Source organism: Carassius carassius, chromosome 33, assembly GCF_963082965.1.
Source record: "Carassius carassius chromosome 33, fCarCar2.1, whole genome shotgun sequence".
In the NCBI taxonomy this organism is placed as follows: domain Eukaryota; kingdom Metazoa; phylum Chordata; class Actinopteri; order Cypriniformes; family Cyprinidae; genus Carassius; species Carassius carassius.
In genome coordinates this window covers 28,995,477-29,023,015 of record NC_081787.1, presented here as the reverse complement: position 1 = coordinate 29,023,015, position 27,539 = coordinate 28,995,477, and the positions used below count along the sequence as shown (strand labels likewise).

Here is a 27,539-nt window from a genome sequence, read left to right as displayed (position 1 = left end):
GTCGGGTAAAACATCAGTTCTTGTGTTTTTAGTGTATATTTGCTACAAATCATTCTTGGTAACCAGATGTACCTTGTTGCCTGCTGGTGGAGGATGCTGATATGTCTTCAACAGCTGTGATAGAGTCTTGCAGATGTTCTTCTCCTTGACGGTTGGCAACAGCGTCAAAGGTAGGAAAGGTTCCAAACCCCATTCTTTCCTAAAAATAATGGTACAAGATGTGTCTTCAAAGCATGCAACTAGCTACAAGACCTTATAGTGCTTTTTGATCAGAATCAGAAATACTTTATTAATCCCTTGGGGGAAATTAGGTTCATTACCTCAGCTCCAAAACACCAAGATAAATATACAAATAGAAATCTATATACAAGAAATAAGAATACGAGTGTCAGCTGCCACTGGTGTAAAACTATATGCTCCGCATGGTTGCCATACAAACATGGTCATCCAAAGTCTAATAATGTCTCTTTGGAAAAGGTTATGCTGAAGGCATGTTCAGCAAAAAACACAAGGGCAGCACTGGGCAACTTTACATTTTTAAAACACACATTAACATCCATTGTTGCATTTAAAATCAGTTTAGTGCACTGAATTTTCAAAGATCCATCTTGTGAACGGACCTTAAGTTATAATGTGATATTTAAATAAAGGTGATGATTAGGTTCAATAAAATTAACTCTTTTCAGACAAAGACTTACTCAACGTGCTTTAGAGAAATCTTCTGATTGGGTCTCGCCATCGACACAGTGATGTAGATGTGAAGGGCTGCCAACCTAAGCATGACGTCAGACTTCCAGTCCATCCCAAATCTCTCTTTAATGACGTCATTGCGGCACTGTGGGAATTCGGAACAAATAACACATCAAGAGGCTACATATTAATATAGACCACTCCTGGGAGCATTTGTTTCTTATGTGGATATTCCTGACTAAATCCACCTGTATGTAGAGGTACTCAAATGCAGCGGGGTCTCTCCTCAATAAGTCAGCAGGGTCTTTTGGGAAGAAGCAAATACGGAAAAGACACTTCATTCCCTGGAAGTAGGTCCTGTGAACTACCTGAAAATACAGAATAAAATACACCTTTGAAATAAAACACTAATAAACATTCCAGTACTAAATTGGCACATTGCATTAAGTGGTGTGCTGCTAGCATTCATTCCAAATTAAATCTATCATCCTGTAATTCAGGTTCTTATTGAAAGAACAGTCACACCGTTCCATTACAATATATTCATATACAATGGGGTCCATTAGTCTGAGACCACACTGAAAAGAAAATCTATGATTGAAAATCCAATTTAAACTAGTGAACATTTATGATTTGGAATAACTGAATTTAAATCAAAATGTAATTTCTGTTGCTAATCAAATAACTAAATTAGTGACTGAGCATTTCAAATGCCTTGTACAGATGGTCAGATGTACTTGCTTCCATTGGGGCATAATGCTTTTGGAATATTTTCCAATCATGATGGATAACATTAGCATCAGGAATAAATACTATCACTTGAATGTGAAAATTCTGTTATTAATCACTCACCCTTATGCCCTTCCAAACCCGTAAATCCTTCATGACATTGTTTAAATAGGACTGGTGACATCAGTGGTTCAACCGTAATGTTATGAAGCTACAATAATACTTTTTGTGCACAAAGTAAACAAAAATAAAATTTTACTCAACAGGTTCTTCTCTTCCATGTCAGTCTCTGCAGCCATATATCCTTATTGCATTTCTGGGCCTTGAACATGGTAGTTGCGTTCCTGCCTATGCAAAAAGCTCTCGGATTTCATCAAACATATCTTAATTTGTGTTCTTAAGATGAACAAAGGTCTTACAGGTTTTATTAATTACAAATAATGACAGAATTTTCATTTTGGGGCTGAAGTATTCCCTTAAGGTTGTTTGTAGCAACTCGCCATAAAAAGCTGGTGTGAAGTACCTTGTGCTCTACGTTGAAGGCTGCTTTTAAACCGTTTGAACTGTAGAGTGGAGGAAAAGTATCAGATGGTGTTTTTTGGGTGGCATTTACTCACATGAGACAGTGGCTGGCTTTCCTGGAGCAGATGCAGCCTCTGATTCTGGGCCAGTCCACCAGACTCCAGCACCAAAGCGAAATGCTCGATGTAGCGTAGAGAGAGGCGATCCTGCAGCGATGATATCACATCCTGTGGCAAATGGGAAAAGAATTCTTGAATTCTAGAATTCTGTATTAACTAATGGTTGTGGTTTTTAGTTCCTAAAGCATGAATTATGCTGTATTACAATAGCTCAGATATTACAGTGCAAAGCAACAGCACTGGCAGAGTGTAAACTACAGGAGGACAGAAAAACACTGAAATCAACACTCTTAGTCACCCGACCCATTGTAGCCTAATGGTTAGAGAGTTGGACTTGTAATCCAAAGGTTGCGAGTTTGAGACTTGGGCCGGCAGGAATTGTAGGTGGGGGGCAGTGAATGTACAGCTCTGTCCACCTTCAGCACCATGACTGAGTTGCCCTTGAGCAAGACACTGAACCCCCAACTGCTCCCTGTGTGTGTTTTCCTATTTGGCGCCTAAACTCTGGAATAACCTACCTAACATTGTTCGGGAGGAAGACACACTCTTGCAGTTTAAATCTAGATTAAAGACCCATCTCTTTAACCTGGTTTACACATAACTAATATGCTTTTAATATCCAAATCCGTTAAAGGATTTTTAGGCTGCATTAATTAGGTAAACCGGAACCGGAAACACTTCCCATAACACCCTATGTACTTGCTACATCATTAGAAGAATGGCATCTACGCTAATATTAGTCTGTTTCTCTCTTATTCCGAGGTCACCGTAGCCACCAGATCCAGTCTGTTTCCAGATCAGAGGGTCACTGCAGTCACCCGGATCCAGTACGTATCCAGCCCAGATGCTGGATCAGCACCTAGAAAGGACCTCTACATCCCTGAAAGACAGCGGAGACCAGGACAACTAGAGCCCCAGATACAGATCCCCTGTAAAGACCTTGTCTCAGAGGAGCACCAGGACAAGACCACAGGAAACAGATGATTCTTCTGCACAATCTGACTTTGCTGCAGCCTGGAATTGAACTACTGGTTTCGTCTGGTCAGAGGAGAACTGGCCCCCCAACTGAGCCTGGTTTCTCCCAAGGTTTTTTTCTCCATTCTGTCACCGATGGAGTTTCGGTTCCTTACCCTGTCGCCTCTGGCTTGCTTAGTTGGGGTCACTTCATCTACAGCGATATCGTTGACTTGATTGCAAATTAATGCACAGACACTATTTAAACTGAACAGAGATGACATCACTGAATTCAATGATGAACTGCCTTTAACTATCATTTTGCATTATTGACACACTGTTTTCCTAATGAATGTTGTTCAGTTGCTTTGACGCAATGTTTTTTTGTTTAAAGTGCTATATAAATAAAGGTGACTTGACTTGACTTCACAGTGTGTGTGTGTGTGTGCACTTTGGATGAGTTAAATAAAGAGCACAAATCCTAAGTATGCATCACCAAACTTGGCTGTGTCATGTCATGTCACTTTTACTTTTTTTTTTTTTTTTTTTTTACTTCAGAAATGGATGACAAATATTTAATGAGGTTTCCATGTGACCAAAGCAAATACTGTGTTTAAACACTCTGTGTTGAAGCACCAATGCGTGCTTGTGTGGAGCGTTATTGGGTTTGATGACAGTAACTCTAGCTATAGGAGATAGATAGATTACTGCGCGGTGTTCTGTCAGCGGGATTGATATAATCTGCTTGATGATACTGACCAAAGGCTGAAGATATAATTTTAGGACAGATTGTGAGAAAAGTTAACCACGCCGTGATCCAACAAGTGCAGGAGAGGTAAAAGCTCACTAGGTTTTTTTGGCCTGAAACCAACAAACCTCAATTACAGATCTACACCTCCAAAAGAATATAGAGCCTTTGAAAGCTATAATTGAATAAAAACTGTATTGCATTTCTTCCAGTTGATCATAGTTCTTGGAGTTAACTTTTTTCTTTAATCTGACGTAACGTAAGATTAGCTGTACAAAAGAAAGTTCTTACCCTTTTTACCTTTAGCTTTCAGAAAGAAAAATATAATGTTGGCTCATGAAGCTACATTACTATATACTGTAACACTTTAGAATGATAGTCTGAGTGCAGGATATAATACAGGACAAATGAATACTACAATAACACTTGAGCTACTAATATTAATACTGAAACAGGATTACCTAATCAGGAAGTAGTGGCAAATTTAGGACTATTATTAGTTAATCAATATTTTTTTAGTGAGAGAAGCATCAAGAACTACTAATTAACTATGAACAATTATAAAAAATTGCCATTAACTTTAAAATAATGGTCCAGATCACTAGTAGCTCCTGCACAGTGACTAGGTAACACTTGAATTATAAGGTTGTACAGTGAGAATAATCTCATTTAAAAACAAGGGAGGATTTATTGTCCATAAATTGTTTTGAAAGAATCTTTTACTTAAGAAAGCATTCAAAACAAAATCTTTAATATTCTTAGAATTTCTCAGAAGCAGTTCTTTGGATGAAATCACATCTTTGCAATAGAAAGTGATGTGTGTGCAACAGCACCAAATGTCCTCATTTTGACTGCTTTACAGAGGTCCCAAAGGATCTATTCTAGGTCCAATCTTATTTAAACTTCATATGAATGATTTGCCTAATGCATATCCAAATGTCAATATTCAAATGTATGCAGATGTACTCTCACCTAAAGGATTATTAGGAACACCATACTAATACTGTGTTTGACCCCCTTTCTCCTTCAGAACTGCCTTAATTCTTTTTTTTTTTTTTCAAATATTTTTATTGAAATTTTCCATTTTTTTTCCAACAGAATAGACAAGGCATAAAAAAAAAAAAGAAAAAAAAAGAACAACAGTTCAGGCAGATCTTAAATACACAATTCTCAAATCAATTATTAATAAAATAAATAGGTTACAAGGGAAGATACATCAATACTCACAGGAATAGGCTTCTTGTCATGAGCCATTACAACAGTTTTCAAGAAAAATATAAGCAATTGTCCAAAGTAAGAGAAACATAGTCTAAATAGGGTGTCCATATTCGTTTGAAAACGTCTGTAGAAGAATGTAGTATGCATGTTAAAAATTCCATTGGGATGAGCTCTTTCACAAGGCCATGCCATTTTTTAATTGAAGGAGTCTTCTCACTTATCCAGAACATCAAAATGTTCTTTCTTGCAGCAAAAGTTAAAATACTAAAAAGCCTTTTATGATATTTATTCAAAACAATACCAGCTGGCAGACCTAGAATAAATGAACAAGGATCAACATCAATTGTCATTCCCAGAATGTTGCCAATGTGGTCTGCGATTTTCTTCCAAAACAACTGAATTTTGTGACAAGACCAAATACAATGAATATAATTACCAACTGATATTTTACATTTTGAGCAATTGGGGGAAAGTTTTGGGTCCATTTTATTCCTGATAAAAGGGGTGATATGTAGCCGACGTATTATTTTGAATTGAATAGCACGTGCTCTGTTACACACTGATATTCTTTTAGCATGATCCCAGACTAAATCCCAATCCTCTCTGGAGATATTTACTACAAAATCATTTTCCCACATCTGTCTAAGATTATCTGTGTCCCCTGGGAGAGTCAAACTCAGTGTAACATAGATATGAGATATCTTTTTTTGTCTCGTGTCTTCTAGTAGTATTTTCTCAATTTCGGTCCTGGAACTATCAGTATGCAAAGTGGTCTTTTTACCAATGAAGTCCCTTAGCTGTAAGTACCTAAAAAAATGATGTCTTGGCAGATTAAATTTAGCAGACAACTGTTCAAAAGACATAAGTGATGAACCCTCAAATGTATCTTTCAGCCTCACAATACCTAAAGAATTCCAGAGGTTGAACCCAAAGTCATCAGTACCAGGAGGAAAATTTGGATTATTTTGAATTGGTGTAAGAGCTGATGACAAATTAAACCTACCCTCTAACTTGCGCGACTGCGCCCAAGCTTTAAGAGTGTTCCGTACGATTGGGCTATCATATAGAACTTTTAACTTTTTAGGGTTGACAACAAACAAAAGATTCTGAAGAGGGCACAGAGATTGTGAGGCTTCAAGATCAAGCCAAATAGAACCTGGATCATTCTTCAACCAATCCGCCACAAAACGAAGCTGACACGCCAGCTGATACAGTCTGATATTGGGAACATCTAGACCACCCTTATGACTAGGAAGCTGTAGTTTGCTCATTTTTAACTTTGGTTTCCTTTTACTCCATATAAAACAAGAAAGCCATCCATTAAGCTCCTTAATGACTTTGCTAGAAAGTAAAATAGGCAGCATCATTAAGGGGTACATTAAACGAGGTAAAATGTTCATTTTGATTATAGCAATTCTTCCCAAAAAGGATACGGGAAGAGCATTCCACCTCTGCAAATCACTGAATTTTTTTTAAAAGAGGATCAAAATTACTTTTAAATAAAAGTTGGAATGTTGGGGTTATGTGAAGCCCTAGATAGGTAAAACCTGACATGGAATATTTAACAGGGAAAGAGGAGAGCATTTGTGTTTCCGAGGTAAGTCTGCCCAATGGTAAAGCAACAGATTTTGTTAAATTAATCTTATAACCAGAAAATTCTCCAAAGAAGTGTATAACATCTAATAATCGTGGAACTGATGTATTTGCATCCGACAAAAATAGCAGAATATCGTCTGCATAAAGTGAAATCTTATGTTGTCTGTCATTTATTGTAACCCCTCTAATCACCGAATCATATCTTATTGCTTCTGCCAAGGGTTCAATGGCAAGGGCAAACAATAATGGTGAAAGTGGGCAGCCTTGCCTAGTGCCTCTACCCAGAAGAAATGTTTTAGATCTAATGCTGTTAGTGATGACAGCAGATGAGGGTTTATTATAGAGCAGCTGCACCCACCTCAAAAACGTATCTCCAAACCCAAATTTCTGCAAAGTGTAAACTAAATAGGGCCACTCAACACGATCAAAAGCCTTTTCGGCATCTAATGAAATAACTAAGGTATCAAGTTTTTGATTTTGTGAGATATTAATTATGTTTAAAAGCCTTCTGACATTGTGGCTAGAACTCCTTCCTTTAATAAAACCAGTCTGGTCCTCACAGACTAATATTGGCAATACCTGCTCTAATCTAAGTGCAAGTATTTTGGATAACAGTTTCAAATCCGAATTGAGCAGTGCTATCGGCCTGTAAGATCCACAGTCCTCTGGATCTTTCCCTTTTTTTAAAATTAGTGAGATATCAGCCTCTCTTAGTGAATCAGGTAGCAATCCTTTTTCAAAAGAGTGGTTTAACATCTCAAGAAAGGGATCCAGCAGGACATAATGGAATTCCTTATATAATTCAGAACTTATGCCATCCGGGCCAGGTGCTTTACCGGCCTGGAGACTCTGAAGTGCCTGCATAGCCTCTTCTCTACTGATTGGGGCATCAAGAAGGTCCTTATAAGTTTGTGGGAGAGTTTTCAAGGGTAAATTATTAAAAAATGAATACATTCGCTCTGCACTGTCCACACATTTTTCAGATTTATATAAATCTGAATAAAATTCCCTGAACACATCATTAATTGAAGGATTATCAAAATGTCGTTTGCCAGATGTGTCCAACACAGAGGTAATTAATTGTTGTTTTGCCCTAACCTTGGTCAGCTGAGCAAGATATTTACTTGGTTTGTTACCATGCTCATACAATTTCTGCTTCGAAAATAAATAATTTGTATTAGCTTTTTGTGTTAATAACAAATCCAAAGAGGTCCTAATGTTAGATATTTTTTCAAGCATTTTAGAATCTGAAGTTGCATTAAATTCCTTCTTAGTATTATCAAGTTCAGTTTCAAGAAGTTTTTGTTTTGCCAATTGTCTGTGTCGCTTGCTAGACAAATATGAAATAATCAGCCCTCTAATATATGCTTTGCAAGTTTCCCATACTAAAGATGGGCTCACTGAATCAGTAGAGTTAATTGAAAGAAAAATTTTGAGTTCTGTACAGAAAAAAGAGAGAAAAGCCGAGTCCTTAAGTAAGCTAGTGTTGAAACGCCACCTTCTTGTTCGTTGTGGGGCTCCCTGAACTAATAGATCTAAATATACAGCGGCATGATCTGATACCAGAATGTTACCCAGCTCACAGCAAGCGACCGATTGCAAAAACAGCTTATTAATTAAAAAATAGTCAATTCTTGTATGGCATTTGTGCGGGGCAGAATAGAAGGTAAAGTCCCTTTGTGTCGGGTTTAAAGTTCGCCAAACATCCAAATAGTCTAGTTCTTCACAGATAGCTACTAATGCCTTTGACTGCTTAGTATGAAAGGGATTTCTAACAGGCCATTTGTCCATCAAAGGGTTCATCAGGCAGTTAAAATCCCCTCCTATTATAAGTGTTTCAGAGGGATATACAGAGAATTTAACAAGGGTTGAGATGAGAAATTCAGGGGAAAAATTTGGAGGAAAATACACATTTAGCAGCGATACCTCTTCCCCATAAAGAACCCCATTAAGATAAACATATCTACCAAATCGGTCTTTGTCACTCTTTACAACATTAAAAGGGATGTTCTTATTAATAAGTATAGCAACCCCTCTACTACTAGTTGTGAATGATGAAAAAAAAGATTTGGCCAATCCAATTGTGTTTTAACTTTAAATGTGCCTCATCATCCAGATGTGTTTCCTGTAGTAGAGCAATATCTACCCTTTCCTTAACAAGAACAGACATAACCCTCCTTAATTTTAGTGTTCCATGCAAACCCCTAACATTCCAAGTGCATATTCTTAATTTACTACCCAACATTAATCTATAGAGCAAATTTTAATGTATAGAGCAAATGCAGATATATGGAAGTGCTCCTCCCTCTATATAAAGTAACAGATTAAGTACTCAAATGAAAAAGAGCCTGCCCAAGCTTCAACAGTGAACATTATAACAAATATCATCAAAAAACAAAAAGAAACAAAAAAAAACAGAAAAAACAGTGAACAATACTTTTACAAGGGGTATTTCCCCCATAACAAGGGGAACGATGCGCACCAACAAAGCGCCGTTCAGCGCAAAAGGCTCTTGCAAACCTCAAAGAGATATGGCTACTTGATAAACACTGAACAACTCAAGAAACCATGCACTTTAACGCAACCTGTCTCACTCATTGACAGATTAGAGAGTACGAAATCAAGCACAAAAATTAGGATAGGCCTACTTTTTTAGACATACCACTAAGGCAGGCGGGAAACAAAACGATCCATAAAATTATTTAAGCCTACCTAAAACCATCAGGTACAGTCCACCTCCATTCAAGACAAAATGATCACTTTGTCGAGTCAATAAAGGCCAGAACTTCATCAGGGGACTCACAAACTTTAGTAACTTTACCGATGGTAACTCGGAGTTTGGCTGGGTAAAGCATGACATATTGAGCTCCCATCTGCTGTAGCTTTTGCCGCGCCGCATAAAACTCCTTTCGCTTGCGTTGAACATCAGCGGAACAATCCTGATAAAACGATATTTTACAGCTGTTGTACATCAGATCTCCCTTTTGTGCCTCGCGTCTGCTGGCATCCAGAACCCGCTGCTTATCTTGAAAGTTGTGGAAGCGAACAATAAGCGGACGAGGCCTACCCTTGGCGTCGGTTTTCGGCATAGAGATGCGATGGGCTCTCTCCAGCTTAAGCATCCCCGACTTTGTCTCAATGCCGAGGAACTCTGGGATCCAGGTCTGAAGAAATGCGGTCGGATTAGTTCCTTCAGCATTTTCAGGGAGGCCAATGATACGTAAATTTTTCCTTCGCCCACGATTTTCTATATCATCCAGGTGTTCGGCGAGTGACGAAACTTGGCGCGCGAGAGACTGAAGCCGCGCGTTCGCGGTATCAACCGACGACTCGGCCTCAGCAATTCTGTTCTCGGCTTCATTAAGTCTACCCGTCGTTTGCTCAAGTTGTTGCGAATGGGCTTGAATAGTCTGCGCAAGCGACCCAAGCCTTTCGTCAATCACCTTTGTGATTTTATCAGTCATCTCCTGTAGCGCCCTAGATAACGCTGGATCAAGTTGGCCAACATCGTCGCTCGTGTGGCAATCCTCGCTAGCTGCGCCCTCAGGTAGATCCTTTTTCTTGAGTTTCTTCGATGGTTTCGGCATTTTCACAAAAGAATCAGGCCAAAAAGTTTCTAATGACATAGTACCTCAGGTTACATTGCCAACATGCATTAAATTACGCACTCAACTGAACAAATGATGAGTTTTATATTGAGTGAGGCAGGAGCATCAGCAAAAGCATCCACTTCTTATGCCGCCATCTTGGCCCCCCCCAGAACTGCCTTAATTCTACCTAGCATTGATTCAACAAGGTGCTGAAAGCATTCTTTAGAGATGTTGGCTCATATTGATAGGATAGCATCTTGCAGTTGATGGAGATTTGTGGGATGCACATCCAGGGCACGGAGCTCCCGTTCCACCACATCCCAAAGATGCTCTATTGGGTTGAGATCTGGTGACTGTGGGGGCCATTTTAGTACAGTGAACTCATTGTCATGTTCAAGAAACCAATCTGAAATGATTTGAGCTTTGTGACATGGTGCATTATCCTGCTGGAAGTAGCCATCAGAGGATGGGTACATGGTGGTCATAAAGGGATGGACATGGTGAGAAACAATGCTCAGGTAGGCCGTGGCATTTAAACGATGCCCAATTGTCACTAAGGGGCCTAAAGTGTGCCAAGAAAACATCCCCACACCATTACACCACCACCAGCAGCCTGCACAGTGTTAACAAGGCATGATGGATTCATGTTCTCATTCTGTTTACGCCAAATTCTGACTCTACCATCTGTGTCCAGTTCTTCACTAAGCTACCTTTTATAGCTCAATAAACTCCCCACTGGAAGGGTTTTCAGGACAAGTATGGCGGATACAACTCGGGTCACTTTATGAGCTTTTATTGTGCACACAATACTCTCTCACACATAGCTAGCTTATTGCTACGCTAGCCTGTCAGTGACGTTAGTTAGGTTAGGTTAGGTTGTAAACCTGCAATGAAAACACAAACACAAATACCAGAATTAACTAATAAACTACACACTCAAATGTTATTAAATATCAACCCAAATTACTAGCAATGTTAGTTCACAGCCACTCACCGGCAAGGCATACCAGTCCTGACCATCAACTAAAATGAAAATGAAACCTAAATTAAAGGCGCCTGCGCACTTACTTATTAAGCATACACAGACATTCTGATGACCAGGAATGATAATACAACAAACCTGTAACCTAGTAAGATTATAACATGAAATATAACATAAATATGCTTGCCTTTGGAATGTACACAATCATTTTCTCAAATAATTCAGAACATAATAATAACATCCATCTCTTGTAATATATATTCACATATAAACATTAGATATACCTGCTGGAAAGTTCTACACCTCCCACTTGGTCTACTGATTCTAGAATCCAAGTAGGCCATCATAACCAAACTGTTAAACTTCAAGATATGAAATTCTCTCCATGATAATGCAAATAATATTGCATACTCAGATATGAACGTATTATGTCATAACTTTAATAATTATCTTTTCAAGATGGTTTTAGTGTCCATAAACAACACGCATTGTCCTTGGTAACATTACATCCTCCTTTACCGAAACACACCACCAGCCTACGGAAGGATGGTAGTGGGGAAAGTCTTGAACCGAAACACACCATGGTGGGGCTCCTTTATCAACCGAAACACACCATGGTGGGGACCCTTCATCAACCGAAACACACCATGGTGGGGATCCTTTATCAACCGAAACACACCATGATGGGGATCCTTTACTGCTCCTCCACCGGAAGTAGAACTACCAACCTCCTAACTTCCCTGTGGAGGATGGTGGAGGGATAGTTCTCCATACCTTGGTTTTTCTTGACCTGTCCGCAGAAAACTGGACAGCTTCGACATGTTCTCACCCTCACATCTCGTACCACACCCTTTACATCAGGACACGCCTCCATGACTCGACCCAGCCTAAACTGGCCCCTCAGCGCATTTTGGTCAGCTAACCACACCAGGTCCCCTGCTGCAACATTTCTAGCAGGCGCGTGCCACTTTTGACGGATGTAGAGGCCCGGACCTGCCAGCTGGCTCCATCTCTTCCAAAACTTGTCAACCTCGATCTGGATAGCCCTCAGCCTCACAACGGGGTAAGTTGGATACTTAAACCCTTGGGAGTCCCCACTGGGTCCTGCGCGACCAAGCAGAAGAGAGTTGGGAGTGATGACTTCCACGGTCTCATCCTGTACCTGGGCACTGGCACCGATTGGTCTTTCATTTGACAAGTTAGCAGCAAGGTAAAGGAGAGTCTGGAACTCCAATGCCGTCAGGTTTCCTTCTTTGCCAACATTGCTTAATGCTCTCTTAAGTACACGGACAGCTGCCTCAGCTGCCCCATTTCGGTGTGGAGAGTCCGCCGGGTGAAACACCCACATCCAGTCGGTTCCTACAGCTGCCGCCTTCTTCTGGACCTGATCCTTGTCAATGCCACTTAAGAACTCGTAAAGCTCCTGTAGTACTGGCCTGGTGCCCACAAAGTTGGTCCCTTGATCCGACCAAAGCTTTCTTGGGTGACCCCTGAGAGCTGTGAAGCGCTGGTATGCTTTTAGGAATCCTTCCGTCGACAGATCTTCCACAATGTCAGCATGTACTGCTCTTGAAGCCATACAGCTGAACACCACAGTCCAGATTTTCATCTTTGTTCTTCGCCTTATCGTATCTTTAACAACATATGGTCCGAAAAGGTCTAATGTCGTATACTCAAAGGGTGCGGCTGGTTCAGTTCGTTCGAGGGGGAGTTCACTCATCACCTGTTTGCACATTCTCGCTTTGGTCTTTCGACAGTGCATACACGAGTCAATGACATTTCTGACAATTCTTGATCCCAGCACCACCCATGCTTTAGACCTCACACGGAGGAGTGTACCAGCAACACCTTCATGGTTAACCTTATGGGCCTCTCGTGTGAGAAGGGTGCTAATCCATGCATTGTAGGGGATCAGGGGCACACCGGTATATTCCTGGGTAATGGTCTGGATCCTACCATAGCATTTTAGGAGCCCTGAAGCCTCATCCCTGCTGACAACAAGTCTGATTAGCATTGTCACAGGAAGTGTAACTCCCTTCTTCTTGAGCTCTGGTGAGTACTGCTGAAAAGGCCTTTCTCTGGAGTTTACTCACCACCTCCCTAGCATCAGATGCCACTTCTGAAGCGGACTTCATACGCCAATCCTCAACTGGATTAGACAGGAACTCAGGACCTTCCTGCCACACAGAGTTCTCACCCAGCAATTCAGGAGAGCACCCTCTCATGACTAGATCAGCGATGTTGACCTCGCCTGGTATCCACCACCAGTCAGTTACGGGTCCAGCCTTCTGAATCTCTCCGACTCGGTTCGCGAAGAATGTCTGGAATCCGTAGCTCTCCCTTTGGATGGCTCCAAGCACCGTCTGGCTATCAATGAAGTGGTACCACTTCTCCACGTCTATCCGTCCATGCTTCAATACATATCCCTTCAGACGTGTGGCGAATACTGCCCCGCAAACCTCAGCTTTGACTGCGTCACCTTTTTGGTTGAGGGGGGTTAACTTGGCCTTTGACTCTACTAGCCGGGTGACCACACCATATGATGTTACCCATCGCAAGTACAGTACAGCGCCATAGGACTCACAGCTCCCGTCAGAAAACGTGATTCCCCAGGGTTTACCCCTCCAGTCAGATGGCGTGAGGCTCCTGTGGAACTTGATGCTACTCAAACAAGCATAGTCCTTGAACAGTTCAATTGCCTTTCCTCTTAGCTCGTCAGAAAGAGGTTCATCCCAGGTATCTTTAGTCAGCTTGCCAGCTTCCTGGAAGGCTCTTCTTACAAGGATCACTCCTGTCTGTTTCACAGGTGTTACCAGACCAATCGGGTCGTACAGCCCCGCTATCTGGCTCAGTAGAACGCGGCGAGTCAGTGGGTTTGGTGTCTTTACTTCCACTTCATCTTCAGTGAGGTCAATCTCAGTTCTCATTTTTTTCTTCCTTCTGGAGAAGTTGATAGAGACCATCACAAAGAGTTTGTCTTCCTGCACGAGATAACCAACCCCCAGGGCTTTGTTATCTTTCTCACTTAGCTGGTTGGGCAGCGTCAGAGTCACTGGCTTGGACTCTATCCCCTCCCGCCTCCCACTTTGACCGGACCGGACCCAAGGCTTGAGGTAAAAGCCACCTGCTTTCAGTATTTTCTCTACTCCCTCTTGGATCTTGTCTAGACAGGTTGGGTCATTGTGGGACGTAAGGAGGTCATCGACATAGGAATCTTCTTCTATGACTTTTCTTTCCTCCGTCATATCAGAGAACTGGGGCAACTTCGCAGTCTCTCGCATTGCAACTTGTGCAATGCACCCCGCTGGTTTGTCCCCCATGTTTACCCTCACGACAGCATAATCCTCAATCTCATCCTTCGGTGAGTCTCTCCATAGGAATCGATGCACATGGACCTCTTGTTCCTCCAGCCAAACCGAATTGTACATCTTGGTGATGTCTCCGATGGCTGCATGTTTTCCTTCCCGAAATCTGAGGAGCACCGCTCTGATGGGATTTAGGACATCTGGGCCTTTGAGTAAAATGTTATTCATGCTTACCCCTTGGAACTCCTGACTGCTGTTCCAGACTAGACGCACCGGCGTAGTCACTGAGTGGGGATTTGGAGCGGTTAAGTGGCTCACCCACCACACAGCACCTTTCCAGCTGTCCATCACGTTCTTAGTGAGCTTAACAGCAGCTCCTCTCCCCACCATCTCGTGGACTTGCCTCATGTAAGCCTCTTTCCACAGGGGGTCTTTCTCAAGCCGCTTCTCAGCCCTCAGGAACGTTGCTTCCACAGCTTTTCGGTTGTTAGGAAGAGAGGCTGGGCTTTCCTTCCAGGGGTACTTTGCATCCCAGTGTGGCTGGTCGCTGTGGGCGTCTCTCTCTCTGAAAGTTAGTCCTGCCTTTATTAACTCCAGCTCTTTCTCATCAGCCAGGGACATCTCCTTTCCTCCCAGTGGGCACTTTCCACAGCGACACCCTCCACAGGTAGGGTCACAAGCAGCACCGATGCTATCCCATTTTAGCCACTCAAGGATCTCTTTATTGCACACTGCTGTTGTTCGAACTTCTACACTGCTTTCTCGCTCCAAATGGCTTCCTGACCTACCCATTAAGTGTTCTTTAACTTTGACGGCTACCGTCTTCATTGAGTGAGCGAAGTGCGTCTCTGACTGCCAGGTGGTCACCTCCACTTCTTCGAAGAGGTCTGGATGCACACCACTCACAATCTTGCCCAGAGGACCATCCCACAATACCAGGTCGCCGACCCTTTGCAGCCGCTGTGGAGCTAATCGACCTTCTCGAGAACTGATCAATAGATCGATCTTTTCTGGGCAGGCCAGTTCTCACGGCTTAGCTTCAGGGAAGAGCTGCTCTAGTCGCTCTGATCTCACCACCCGATCCACTTTGGCGATGTCTTCCATCCCATAACAGATCATCTCGTGAAACTTCAGGGTTCCTCTTGAGGTCCACACTTTAATAGTCACGAGATACCTTTTCGTATCAACTTTTACCTTCATTGTGCCAACACCATACACAACAAGGGAGATTGGTTTCACCCGTTAGCCCGAGCCTTTCCGCAGCTTGGTGCGTAATGTATTTTGTGTCAGACGCGAGATCAACCAAGGCTCCAAGACTGTCCCCTCTCTTTGTTGTGACAGGTACGAGCATCATGAGGACTGGATGTTCTCTCAAGCCACTCTGTTATATCAGAACCTTGCCAGAACACACTGTCGACATTGCCTTGTTAGTACAGGCTTTGCGGACAGCCTCCAACTGGTGGGGAGTCAATCCCAACTCGGCGAACACAGCCTCTTGCTCCTCTGTCGGACTCCGAGGTCCTCTCTTTTCCTCTGCTTTGTTATCCCTCTTAGTAGCATCCTTCTTAGTTGATACCTTAGGGCAGAGGAAATAGTGGTGGTCAACTGGAGTGTCGCCTTTCTTACACTCCTCCTTACGACAGAGGAACTTTGAAGTGCAGCCACTGTCAACCCTGTGAACATCCAGGCACTTCGTACATGCTTTTGCCTTCTTCACCTGAGATTTCTTTTCTGATAGACTGGCCTTCCTGAAAGTTTTACAGCGAAACAGTTTACCTCCATGTTCTTCATCACCACACACAGCACACGGTAACTGCTTGGAGTCTTTTTTGACTTCACTTGCTGTAGTCTTAGTGAACGACTTCTTTTCCCTCCATCTGTCGCCTGGTTTCTCCCGGTAGCTTGGTCGCTCAGGGGGTTTAGCAGGCCATGGTTTGCTGGGCAACAACTGCTCCAACCTCACGAGCAACGATTTTTGGTCTTCTAGGAACAGCAAGAGCCTGTCGAATCAATTTCCTGGGTGGACATCGTTACCAGGGTTTCTCACACACATGAGCCACTCTCTTTTCATGACATCAGGGAGTTTACTCTCCAATGACCGAATCACCAGCTGATTCTGTACTGCGACTGCACACCCCAGGTCCGTGAGGTCCATTACTGCCCTCTCCACTGCAAGGATCAACTCTAATGTCTCCCGTGGCTGGTGGTTTTTTACAGCAGGTCGTGATTGAAGCTCCAACACAATCTCTTCTGCCGTTTGTGCTTTGTCACCATACCGGTTCTCTAATTCCCTGAAGATGTCGTTTGCATCTCTGCAACGCAACAGTCTGAGTTCACTTTTCACAGACTCTCCTATACTGTCTAGCAAATGAAGTTTCTTGCATTCCCTCGACCCCATAGGTTCTGCCTGCGCCTGGATACTCTCCCATTCAGCCTTCCAGCGCCAATAGTCTCTCCTGTCCCCGGAGAACTTAGGCAAACTTATGGGTGTGAGCCTTATTTTTGGTCGGGCCCATTGAGAGCTATTATCCCCACTAGCGTACAGACCAGGGCTGCTATATGGCATGCTACTACCGGGTGGATTGACGGACGGTGCAGCATAAACACTCATCAGTTGTGGTATGCTGGTACGGGTCGGAGGTTGGGCGAAACTGACACCAAGTCCACCATCAGACCGACTAGATTGTAAGTTGGGCTGTAATGTCAGCTGGGGGTTACTTTGTATGGTAGGTGCTCCATACCAGCTCTGAGGTTGACTAGTGACATTAGTACCTTGAGCAGCACAGGTAGAGATACTTGCTCTTTCAGAGAACATGAATGAAGGAGAGCTCGTGACATATACAGTTTCCTGCCCATCAGTGGTCGGATTGACGATAGCAGGCTTGGTGTTAACAGGTGCAGTAGCAATAGCAAGGCTTACTGGTTGGGTAAAGGTGATGTTATCTGGAGCTGTGAGGCTGTTGATAGCTGTTGTGACAGGCCCACACTCCACATCATCGCCTCCGACATCATCATCCTCATCATCTTTTAGTTCTGTACTGTTCCTACTCATAACCTCATTTTCACGTCTGCATGTCCACTCATCCATCAGTTGCTCCTTGTCCTCTTTCAATGACAAAAGGAGCATCCATTTATCTTTACCATGTGGCCGATAGTCTCTCCAAGTGTACACAGCCTCCTTGAGTTCATGGAGTTTCCTATCCACCTTTCCACTTTCGACCCCTTGCTGCGTCCATGGCACTACTTTACCTTTCCCGAGCGCCTCAGCCCGATCAAGAGCAGACTTGAACTGTGTTACAAGAGCATCTATGTCCGGCGCTGCATACTTGGACCACAACATTTCCATGATCTTACTCTGTTTCAATGAACCTCTGCTCACTGGCATCTCTCCTCGCCAGGGTGTCCAGCGACTCACTGTCGTCACCCGTAGGGTCTATTTTGCTCTGTGCGTCAATATATTCATTACTGACATCGAGGAGTTTGTTAAAATCATCCTTCAACCTCGCTAATTCTTCTGACAACTCAACTTCACATAAACGGCCAGCACTAACATTAAGGCGGTTTATTCGTGCTGTAAAGTTTCGTTGCGCATTTGAGCGTTTCCGCTTTAAGCTCTCTATATCTGGCTTGTCATCTGCCATTTTGTCTTTGTCGTTTTTTAATACTTCTTCTTTTTCTCTTTTTCTAGTGAACAGAATCTTCAAAATCGCCTTTTGACTAAATGACTCGTTCAAAAGAATCGTTGAAAGGAATCGGTTCAATGACTTGTTCAAAAGAATCGTTCATCCGCGAACAACTCTTTGCCAACTGTTAGGCTTGTAGTGGTGTTGTTTACAAAGTCACTATAATAGCCCCGCGGCTGTCATCATTATCCAAACAGTTTTACTCACGGTTGTGGAAGTTATTCAGCCCTTTAACGGTCCCGTTAGATCTTGGCTTCGGCTTCTCCGTTGTGTATTGTTGACGGCCGCTTCAGAATCCGAGGCTGCTTTCCCGTCTGCGCGAGTCATCAACAATGGCTACCCGCTCGGGGCTCGTGTTCTCTCTAGCACGGCTCCGACGACGGTTTACAACTGTCCAGTTCTTCACTAAGCTACCTTTTATAGCTCAATAAACTCCCCACTGGAAGGGTTTTCAGGACAAGTACGGCGGATACAACTCGGGTCACTTTATGAGCTTTTATTGCGCACACAATACTCTTTCACACATAGCTAGCTTGAACGCTATTGCTACGCTAGCCTGTCAGTGACGTTAGTTAGGTTGTAAACCTGCAATGAAAACACAAACACAAATACCAGAATTAACTAATAAACTACACACTCAAATGTTATTAAATATCAACCCAAATTACTAGCAATGTTAGTTCACAGCCACTCACCGGCAAGGCATACCAATCCTGACCATCAACTAAAATGAAAATGAAACCTAAATTAAAGGCGCCTGCGCACTTACTTATTAAGCATACACAGACATTCTGGTGACCAGGAATGATAATACAACAAACCTGTAACCTAGTAAGATTATAACATGAAATATAACATAAATATGCTTGCATTTGGAATGTACACAATCATTTTCTCAAATAATTCAGAACATAATAATAACATCCATCTCTTGTAATATATATTCATATATAAATGTATATAAACATTAGATATACCTGCTGGAAAGTTCTACAATCTGAATGTCTCAACAGAAATCATCAGAGACTCATCAGACCAAGCAACATTTTTCCAGTCTTCAACTTTCCAATTTTGGTGAGCTCGTGCAAATTGTAGCCTCTTTTTCCTATTTGTAGTGGAGATGAGTGGTACCCGGTGGGGTGTTCTGCTGTTGTAGCCCATCCGCCTCAAGGTTGTGCGTGTTGTGGCTTCACAAATGCTTTGCTGCATACCTCGGTTGTAACGTGTGGTTATTTCAGTCAAAGTTGCTCTTCTATCAGCTTGAATCAGTCGGCCCATTCTCCTCTGACCTCTAGCATCAACAAGGCATTTACCCCCACAGGACTGCCGCATACTGGATGTTTTTCCCTTTTCACACCATTCTTTGTAAACCCTAGAAATGGTTGTGCGTGAAAATCCCAGTAACTGAGCAGATTGTGAAATACTCAGACCGGCCCGTCTGGCACCAACAACCATGCCACGCTCAAAATTGCTTAAATCACCTTTCTTTCCCATTCTGACATTCAGTTTGATGTTCAGGAGATTGTCTTGACCAGGACCACACACCTAAATGCACTGAAGCAACTGCCATGTGACTGGTTGATTAGATAATTGCATTATTAGTAAATGTAAATATATATATATATATAATAAATGAATTAATTGAATAGAGCACCAGGTCCATCACTTAATAGTACTGTGAGATGCCATAAAGAAGCACCACATTTTGATAAACAGTTATTAAAACAGTAAAGGGACATAAATACTGGAATGATATACCACTTTTATAAATAGATTTTAATTAGATTCATCATAGAATACATGATAGCTGCGTTCACTGTCACTGTTAGCATTTGTTTACAAGTGTGAGTTTTTAAATGTTTTGTTCATTCAACAGGTTAAAGTAGCTGCTTATGAACGGATAGCTCAAGTCACAACTGTATCACAACTGACAGTGTGTTAAATATGAGTCCCAGACCTGAGTTCATCCATCAGTGTAAAGCATCAGTGTATTTACATAAGTGGCATAATTGATTTTGTTGACGAGATTTTGTTGAGCTGTATACGCAGTAAGGTAGTGCTTTACATTTTACACTTTTTAGAGCCATCTTAAACAGTGACTCAAAAGTAAACCAGATCTGTGATCACTTGTAATGCTTTGCACACCCCCCCCCCTTTTCTTGAGTAAAGTGTAATGTTAATGTTATGTTTTTTGTTGTATTTTTGTATCTGTCTATTGTTATTGTGTTTCTCTTACCTGTGTAGGGACTACATATGTAAATTAGAAATGTTTCCATATTATGGCATGTTCATTTACATACATTGTCTCTATTTAACAAAAAGGTCCAGTTCTCTATAACTATTAAGTAAGATTAATGCTGCAATAAACTCCTAATTTGCTGCTTGTTAATAGTTAATAAGGTAGTTGTTAAGTTTAGGTATGGGTTAGATTAAGGGATTTAAAATATGGTCATGCAGAATAAGGCTATAAGAATATGTGCTAATAAAAAGCCAGTATGCTATTAATATGCATGCTAAATAATAGTGAGAATTGATCATTAATTAGTATTACTGGGAAGAGTTTTCCCAATACACTCACCCTAACAGTGGTGCGGCTGTCAAATGTAAAGGATTTGATCTGTCCATTTTCAAGAAACACCTTCAACACATTTGGTATCAGAAGCAACGAGTCGTCCTTAAGCATGGTCTGAAAGAAACAGAGGAGAGAAAATAGTAAGCGAACCTTGGATGAGATATTAGAAAAGACTCAATAGGTTAATACAGAGAACCAATAAGAAAATCTAATATCTTCAAGGTGACAAAGAAAGAATGTAGAAACACATGAGAGGACTTTAACTGTATGGAAAACCTGAAAGGAAAAACATTAACTACAAAACAATGGTTAAAGGGAAGATCTTTCTTTCTAACTTATGAGCAATAGTATAAATGAATTGGAAATATTACCAAAACTATTTTTAGTCATAAAGAGTACAAAATTAAGCAGAAGTCATATCACATTCATTACATTTCCAAACGCGAAACCATATTCTGTAAATGCAGATCAGCTGGACACAAACATTGAATTCAGTTGCAGCATATATTTGTAGCTAAGAGAGGAACTCTTCAAGGCATCTACTTTATTTCCAATAAGAAAAATTAAAGGTGCACTAAGTAATTTTTTGTGTGGTGAACTAGCTCGTGCATTTTCCTGGTTCAATGCCTATGGTGTCATTGTTGAAACCCTGTTGCTGGCCAGAACCAATCCAAAACCATTGATCCTCATTAAACTGAAACAGTCTGCTGTCTTTGAAACAGTGAGTCACTATACTATTTTGAGCCTGATCTAATAGCAGGTCCTTCAAAGTATCCTGGAAAGGGTTTCTAAATCCCATCAAGTAGTGGAGTGCCTCAAGTTTCAGTGCTTGGCCCCTTCCTCTTCACAGAATTAGGAAAACCAGACCCTACATGTACAGTTCTTGCAAAGACTCTAGTAATTTCAGTACTGGACTACTGCAATGCTCTATTGGCCAATAATACAGTACACAGCAGTTGGTCTGGTTTTCAACCAAAATGGTCCATACTACCACCTCTTTTGGGCTTTTGACACTTGAAATAGTTAACCATGGGTCATGCTAAACCCCAGGTAAACTGAATCCTAGGTTATCTTGCATCACGTTTCACACTGCTTATACTTTACCCAGGGTTAAAACTTAATCCTGGATATTCATAAGCTGCCATTTCACACTACACATTCCTAAACCCCGGGTTAACGTCTGCAACACTATGCTGCGGATGTTTTATGAGTCTGTGGTGTCTAGTGTAATTTTCTATGCGGTAGTCTGTTGGGGAATTAGTATAAAGGTGGCGGACAGAAATAAACGGGAAAAATTAATTAGGAGGGCTGGCTCTATACTTGACATGGAGCTGGACCCTGTTCATGTTGTGGCTGAGAGAAGGATGTTGTCAAAACTTAATTAAATCATGGACAATACTTCTCACCCACTACATAGTGTGCTGGCTGATCAGAGTAGCACATTCAGCCAGAGACGGATCACTGTCAAGTGTTCCACTGAGCGCCTCAGAAGATCCTTTATACCTGTGACCATTAGGCTTTATAACTCCTCTCTATAAGTATAAGACATTTATGAGTAATGCATGTGCAATGCATGTTCAATTTCTCTTGTGCAATGCAAATTTCAATATATGTGCAATAAGGGATTTTCATGTGCAGTACAATTTATTATTATTCTTATTAATTTTATTAATATTTATTTATTAATACTAGTGTGCAATATATACTATATAACTATTGTACTTAATTATTATTATCACACTGGACTTATTATACACAACATTTATGTTATTGCACCTAATCAATTTTATATCTGATCTAAACTACCATTTTTATTGGAATAGTCATACATTATTATTTGTATGTCTTATTATTTTTTTATTTATCTATGGTTAAATATTCATCCATTTTTTTCTTGTTTTCTTTTTCTTCTTTCTTTCTTTTTGAGAGCAATTGTAACATGGAAAGCAATTTCCCCCTGGGAACTTGACTTGACTTAAATTCAGTGTCACTGATTGGAGGAACAGCACAGATCCTGTTTGCATGGCTCTTCTCGCAGCAGTTACCCTGTCATTTAAAATTTTTTTGCCATGTACGCCCTCCTTGGCTGTTTTAAGCCTCCTGAGACTGACAAAGGCAAGAAAAAGAAAAAAGGACAAAAGTAAGAAAACACGGAGCAAATTATAAAAATATTTCTTTTAATTTCTTTTAAGTGTGGAGAGATTAGTGTTTGCTTGTACAGTAGGACCTTTGTTTATAGCCCCATCTTCATCTTGGAAATTAAGGGTCACTTCCAAAAGTCATGACTAGTAGTGTTTCTTTGCTAACAGCACATTTACTGACAGTGACTGGATATGCCACTTTTGAATTGCACAACCAACTTTCATCTACTTAGAAAATGCTTTTGAGAGACCCCATTGTGGAAATCAACACTTCTCTGAAAGATGCTATTGATACGGAATGGAGAGCACACGACCATCGCTCAACTCTTTAGAGTCAGGATTTCCACCATTTGCACTGTGGTTCATCAGGTATACTGTATTTTCCGGACTATAAGTCGCACTTTTTTCATAGTTTGGCTGGTCCTGCGACTTATAGTCAGGTGCGACTTATTTATCAAAATTAACTTGACATGAACCGAGAGAAATGAACCAAGAGAAAACATTACCGTCTCCAGCAGTGAGAGGGCACTCTATACTGCTCAGTGCTCCTGTAGTCTACACTGAAATAAATGGTTCTAAATAAATGCGACTTATAGTCCAGTGCGACTTATAAATGTTTTTTTCCTCAACATGACGTATTTTTGGACAGATGCGACTTATACTCAGGTGCGACTTATAGTCTGAAAAATCCGGTACTACGTCTATCATCTGTCAAACTTTCAGTTGTTTGACATTTCTTACTTTTTCCCTCAATTGTTGTACTGTTTACACAACTCGTAGTTCCTCTTACTGATGTTACATGAGCCATGCTGTTCAATTTCTGATAGGTTGTCTGTCACTAAGCATCAAGCAGTAGCATTCTAACACAAAAGCAGTGCTAGCCCGCTTCTAAATCACATGTGTGAAATGTTTCTTAACGTTCTGGGGTTAAAAGCAGTGTTTAGAATGGTGATAACCTGGGGTCAAACACAGTGTGAAATCCCTTAGCTGTCCATATGACACTCAAGGCTCTGATCCCTATATTCAGAACCGTCTAGGTGTAAATGTGAATAAATGTTACTTTAAATCTTTCTGAAACAACCAATGACAATGACTTTGCATGTTCTCCTTACACCTGTTACCGAAGATACTGTACAGGAAAAGATTAATGGCATTTAGACGTCTAAATGTCTCCTATGATTATTTTATTTTGTAATGGAAAAAAAGTGTTCAAAAATGACTTAGTGCACCTTGAAGTGGATGAGAAACCTTGAACGTAATTTTGTATCAAGAATGAGAGGTCATTACTTTCAGATAACATCCTGATCTCCGAATCATATTGATTTGTGGCCGGTTCCACATTATATTTGGAGTAAGTGTCATAACTTTCTATCACCTGATCGATTGATCTTCCACTGAGTGTCATCAATAAAATTATTTAATGTAATCAAATGTTGAGATTAATGATGCATCCATGAACGTTTCTATATGAATGTTTTGGTACATTTGGCAAGTGTTTTACCCAAAGTCCCTTTAGGCTTGCTTGTGGAGACATGTGCAAAGTGCTATTACACTTTATACACAAATACAGAATGGGAACAAATAAGCAAACGTCAATTTGGCATGTCAGTTGGGATCATGTTATGACAGGCGGTGAAGTGAGCAGGTTGGCTAACTCTATTTCGTACATTCAGCACAATCCCAATCAACTGCACGTTTGCTACGGCGTGAGATGATGTGATATGAATAATAAGTCCCACGTTGGCATTTGTCTTTTAGCCTAACGCCTTTAATAAATCGTAGCAGCTTATTTACTCTGTGCTGACAGGCAGGTTTTAATGAAGAAAGCCCCGCTGGCCCCTGCTGTTCACACAAGATGGATTGACATGATTAGAGGAGGCTCAGGTGAGGGTGGTTTGATCTTTACCGATTTTGGCCCTCTAGGCCTGATCAGCAAGTTTCTTCTTCCAGGAGAGCTGCACACCCCTCCCATCGGTCCGCTTTATTAAATTGGTGCGACCAGCACCCAAGGGTGTAGTGTTGACTCTTCCTTGCTCATAAGGCAGATATCAAACTGTATGGGACATAATCCATGGACATTGACATTAACATGGGTGCTATCGACCCATGTTCACCAAGAGGATATGGCATCTGTACAGCTAATGAAAAGCTACAAATGAATGAATGTCTAGGAACAACATTTAAGGTCATGGGGAGGCTGTGCCTTTCTCTAGATGGGATGCTACCTTATTCAATTTCCACTAAGTATGCTGAAATGGTTCAAAGGAAGCTGACGCTATGTTCCTCCATGTAGCTCTGTTTCCTAAACACCTCAATCAGAAGCAGAGGGAATTACTCAAAGCGCCTGCTCTAAGAATTTCCCTTTTCAATAGCCATATGCATAAATAAAAGTCAGTCTATAGTAAATCCAAATAAATCTCAGCAAACAAACTAGGACTCATATTCTATTCAGAGAAAGAACATCTGTCAATATCTGCCCGGCTGACTTCAATGCAAATCTACTCTATGCATATGAAACAGAGAAACTCTTGAGCTCTTTCATTCAAACCAAATCAAGCGTAGTCAATTCAAAGCCCTGTGTTTTCATATATGTGCTTTAATACAGTCTGAGTTCCTAAATGGTGGAGGAAGACGAAACCACATCAGAAGTGCACATATTTTGGATTAATCCTTTTAGCTTCTCGAAACGTTGGACCACATCTAGAAAGCACCATCAGAGAGGGATTTACATGTGGGCCCTCTGGGTAACATCTGATGAAATGAGATGAGCAGGAGATGTTGAGACTTCAATATTGAAAGTCTGAAATGACAGCCATGTAACACTCCCAGTAGCAGACACTAATGATTGACACTTTGTAAATACTAACGAATATTAGCATGAACAGACTGTGAAAAGTCACATCACAAAATACCTTGAGTCCATTCAACAAACTCAAATCTTACAGTCCATACAAGTCAAATCAGGAGCTATTGAGTCTATCAGGAGCGCTGGTGTTGTGCGGGTCTCATTACAGCACATAAAGACAGCTGTGTTAGCACACATATTACTGGGGTGTGATGTGAGCAAGAGACAGCAGCACATACTGAGTCTGGGTCGCTGATGGACACTTGCTCAGAAAAGCGCACTTTGGGGGGATTGGTTCGCAGACGAGCTTTCTTGGCTGCACTTATGAAGGCAGACTTAGGTGACTAAGGAAGCAAAAAGAAAGACAAAGGGAGGGTATGAAGAAAGAAAGAAAGAAAGAAAGAAAGAGAAACAGACAGGAAAAAGGTTAAGACTTGTTTCATTTAGAGTAATACCTTTCTCCTGCTCCTAAAACTATTCTAAATATTCTCTGCAAATAATTCGTAATTTCTTATGCAGTTTTGCTTCTCAAGTAAAATGATATTCTTTTATGCACACTTATATATTTTTACTTGAAGACAAGACAGTGCAGTGCACTTCAATGCAGCAGAAACATTTTGTGTTGCTTTGACAAAAAGTGTTAGAAATAGCATGCAAATGGTAATTTTACCTTTGATCAATTTGCATAAAATATTGAATGTGTTTACTGTATATGCTAAATATTCTCTGACAGAATAATTATAATAATTCTGGATTATGTAATGAGATTCCAAAAATAAAGTACTCTTAATTACAGTATATTACATTTTATTATGCTCAATCAGATTACAGCTACTTTTTTATGATTACATAATTACATATTATTCATGTAATGGCAGTAAATTATATATATATATATATATATATATATATTCTTAAATAAATAAATTCTTAAAATTCTATGTCATACCATTTAGCTTTGACTATAATCACAATATAGAATAACCATGTAAATATGAAATCGTTCGAAAAATGCAGCTCTCAAGCAATTAGGCCATGTTTGAAACTAATAATTATGCAAATTAAAGATTATTTGTAAAGATTGTAAAGATTTGTAAAGATTGACTAAAGATTGTTGATGTATAGCTGTGAAACTCTATGTCTTCATCATATCCAGTGATTTTTAGTTACTTTTGATTCTGGAAGTCTGGACAAAGTTTTTCAAACCTGGAATACCTTGGGTGTGTAGTTTTCATGTTTGTTCATTTAATTATTATTATTTTATTTTCATGTTTACAGATCAGTGGCAGTTAATGTTCACATTGACATGCAGTTAAACAAATAACACATTTCTATTTTTAGTGTTCAAGTGTTTAAATAATGTATTTTATTTTAAATGTTTATGATTTAATGAATTATTAGCTTTTTATTAACTCAGAAACTCACTGGAATTCTTACACTAAGCCCAGTTTGGGAAAACCTGCTTAATGTGATGTTTAATGCATTTTATGATATTTATATCAATGAATTAAATATATGTCTTTGTATTTGCTTTTTTATATCAATATGCTACATTTAATGGTGAGTTTAAAACTAGTTAGATTTAAAAAGTAATCTTAAATTGTATCACTAATTTTCATCATATACTCTGTAATCAGTTACGGTCTACAGTTTGTAAGTAATCTACCCAGCACAGTTCTCTGAATATCATATGACTTAGAATGGAAGTACAGCTGGAGTTGTATATGCAGAGGATCACAACAGCTTTGTACACTGCAAGCTCAGTAGCAACCAAGGTCAAAGTTGAAATTGTTTAGCACTGTTACAGATTGACCTGCTTGAAATGTGGCAGCAGTGTTAATGTAC

At 40.6% G+C, this 27,539-nt stretch overlaps 1 protein-coding gene across 3 annotated transcripts in view; it reads right to left on the bottom strand.

The window, feature by feature from the left end:
* The window catches only part of LOC132114056 (FERM and PDZ domain-containing protein 3-like), a 96,804-nt gene that overhangs the window by 6,832 nt on the left and 62,433 nt on the right, over window positions 1-27,539 (bottom strand). For 2 of the 3 annotated variants that reach the window (XM_059522185.1, XM_059522187.1), the window contains exons 6-11: window positions 25,934-26,038; window positions 20,715-20,822; window positions 2,037-2,168; window positions 939-1,058; window positions 699-835; window positions 73-199 (exon numbers count right to left, since the gene is read on the bottom strand). In XM_059522185.1, coding sequence (XP_059378168.1) covers window positions 73-199; window positions 699-835; window positions 939-1,058; window positions 2,037-2,168; window positions 20,715-20,822; window positions 25,934-26,038 — 729 coding nt within the window. Of the gene's footprint in view, window positions 1-72; window positions 200-698; window positions 836-938; window positions 1,059-2,036; window positions 2,169-20,714; window positions 20,823-24,755; window positions 24,903-25,933; window positions 26,039-27,539 lie in introns of all 3 variants that reach the window. The other variant, XM_059522186.1, reaches the window with a different exon arrangement.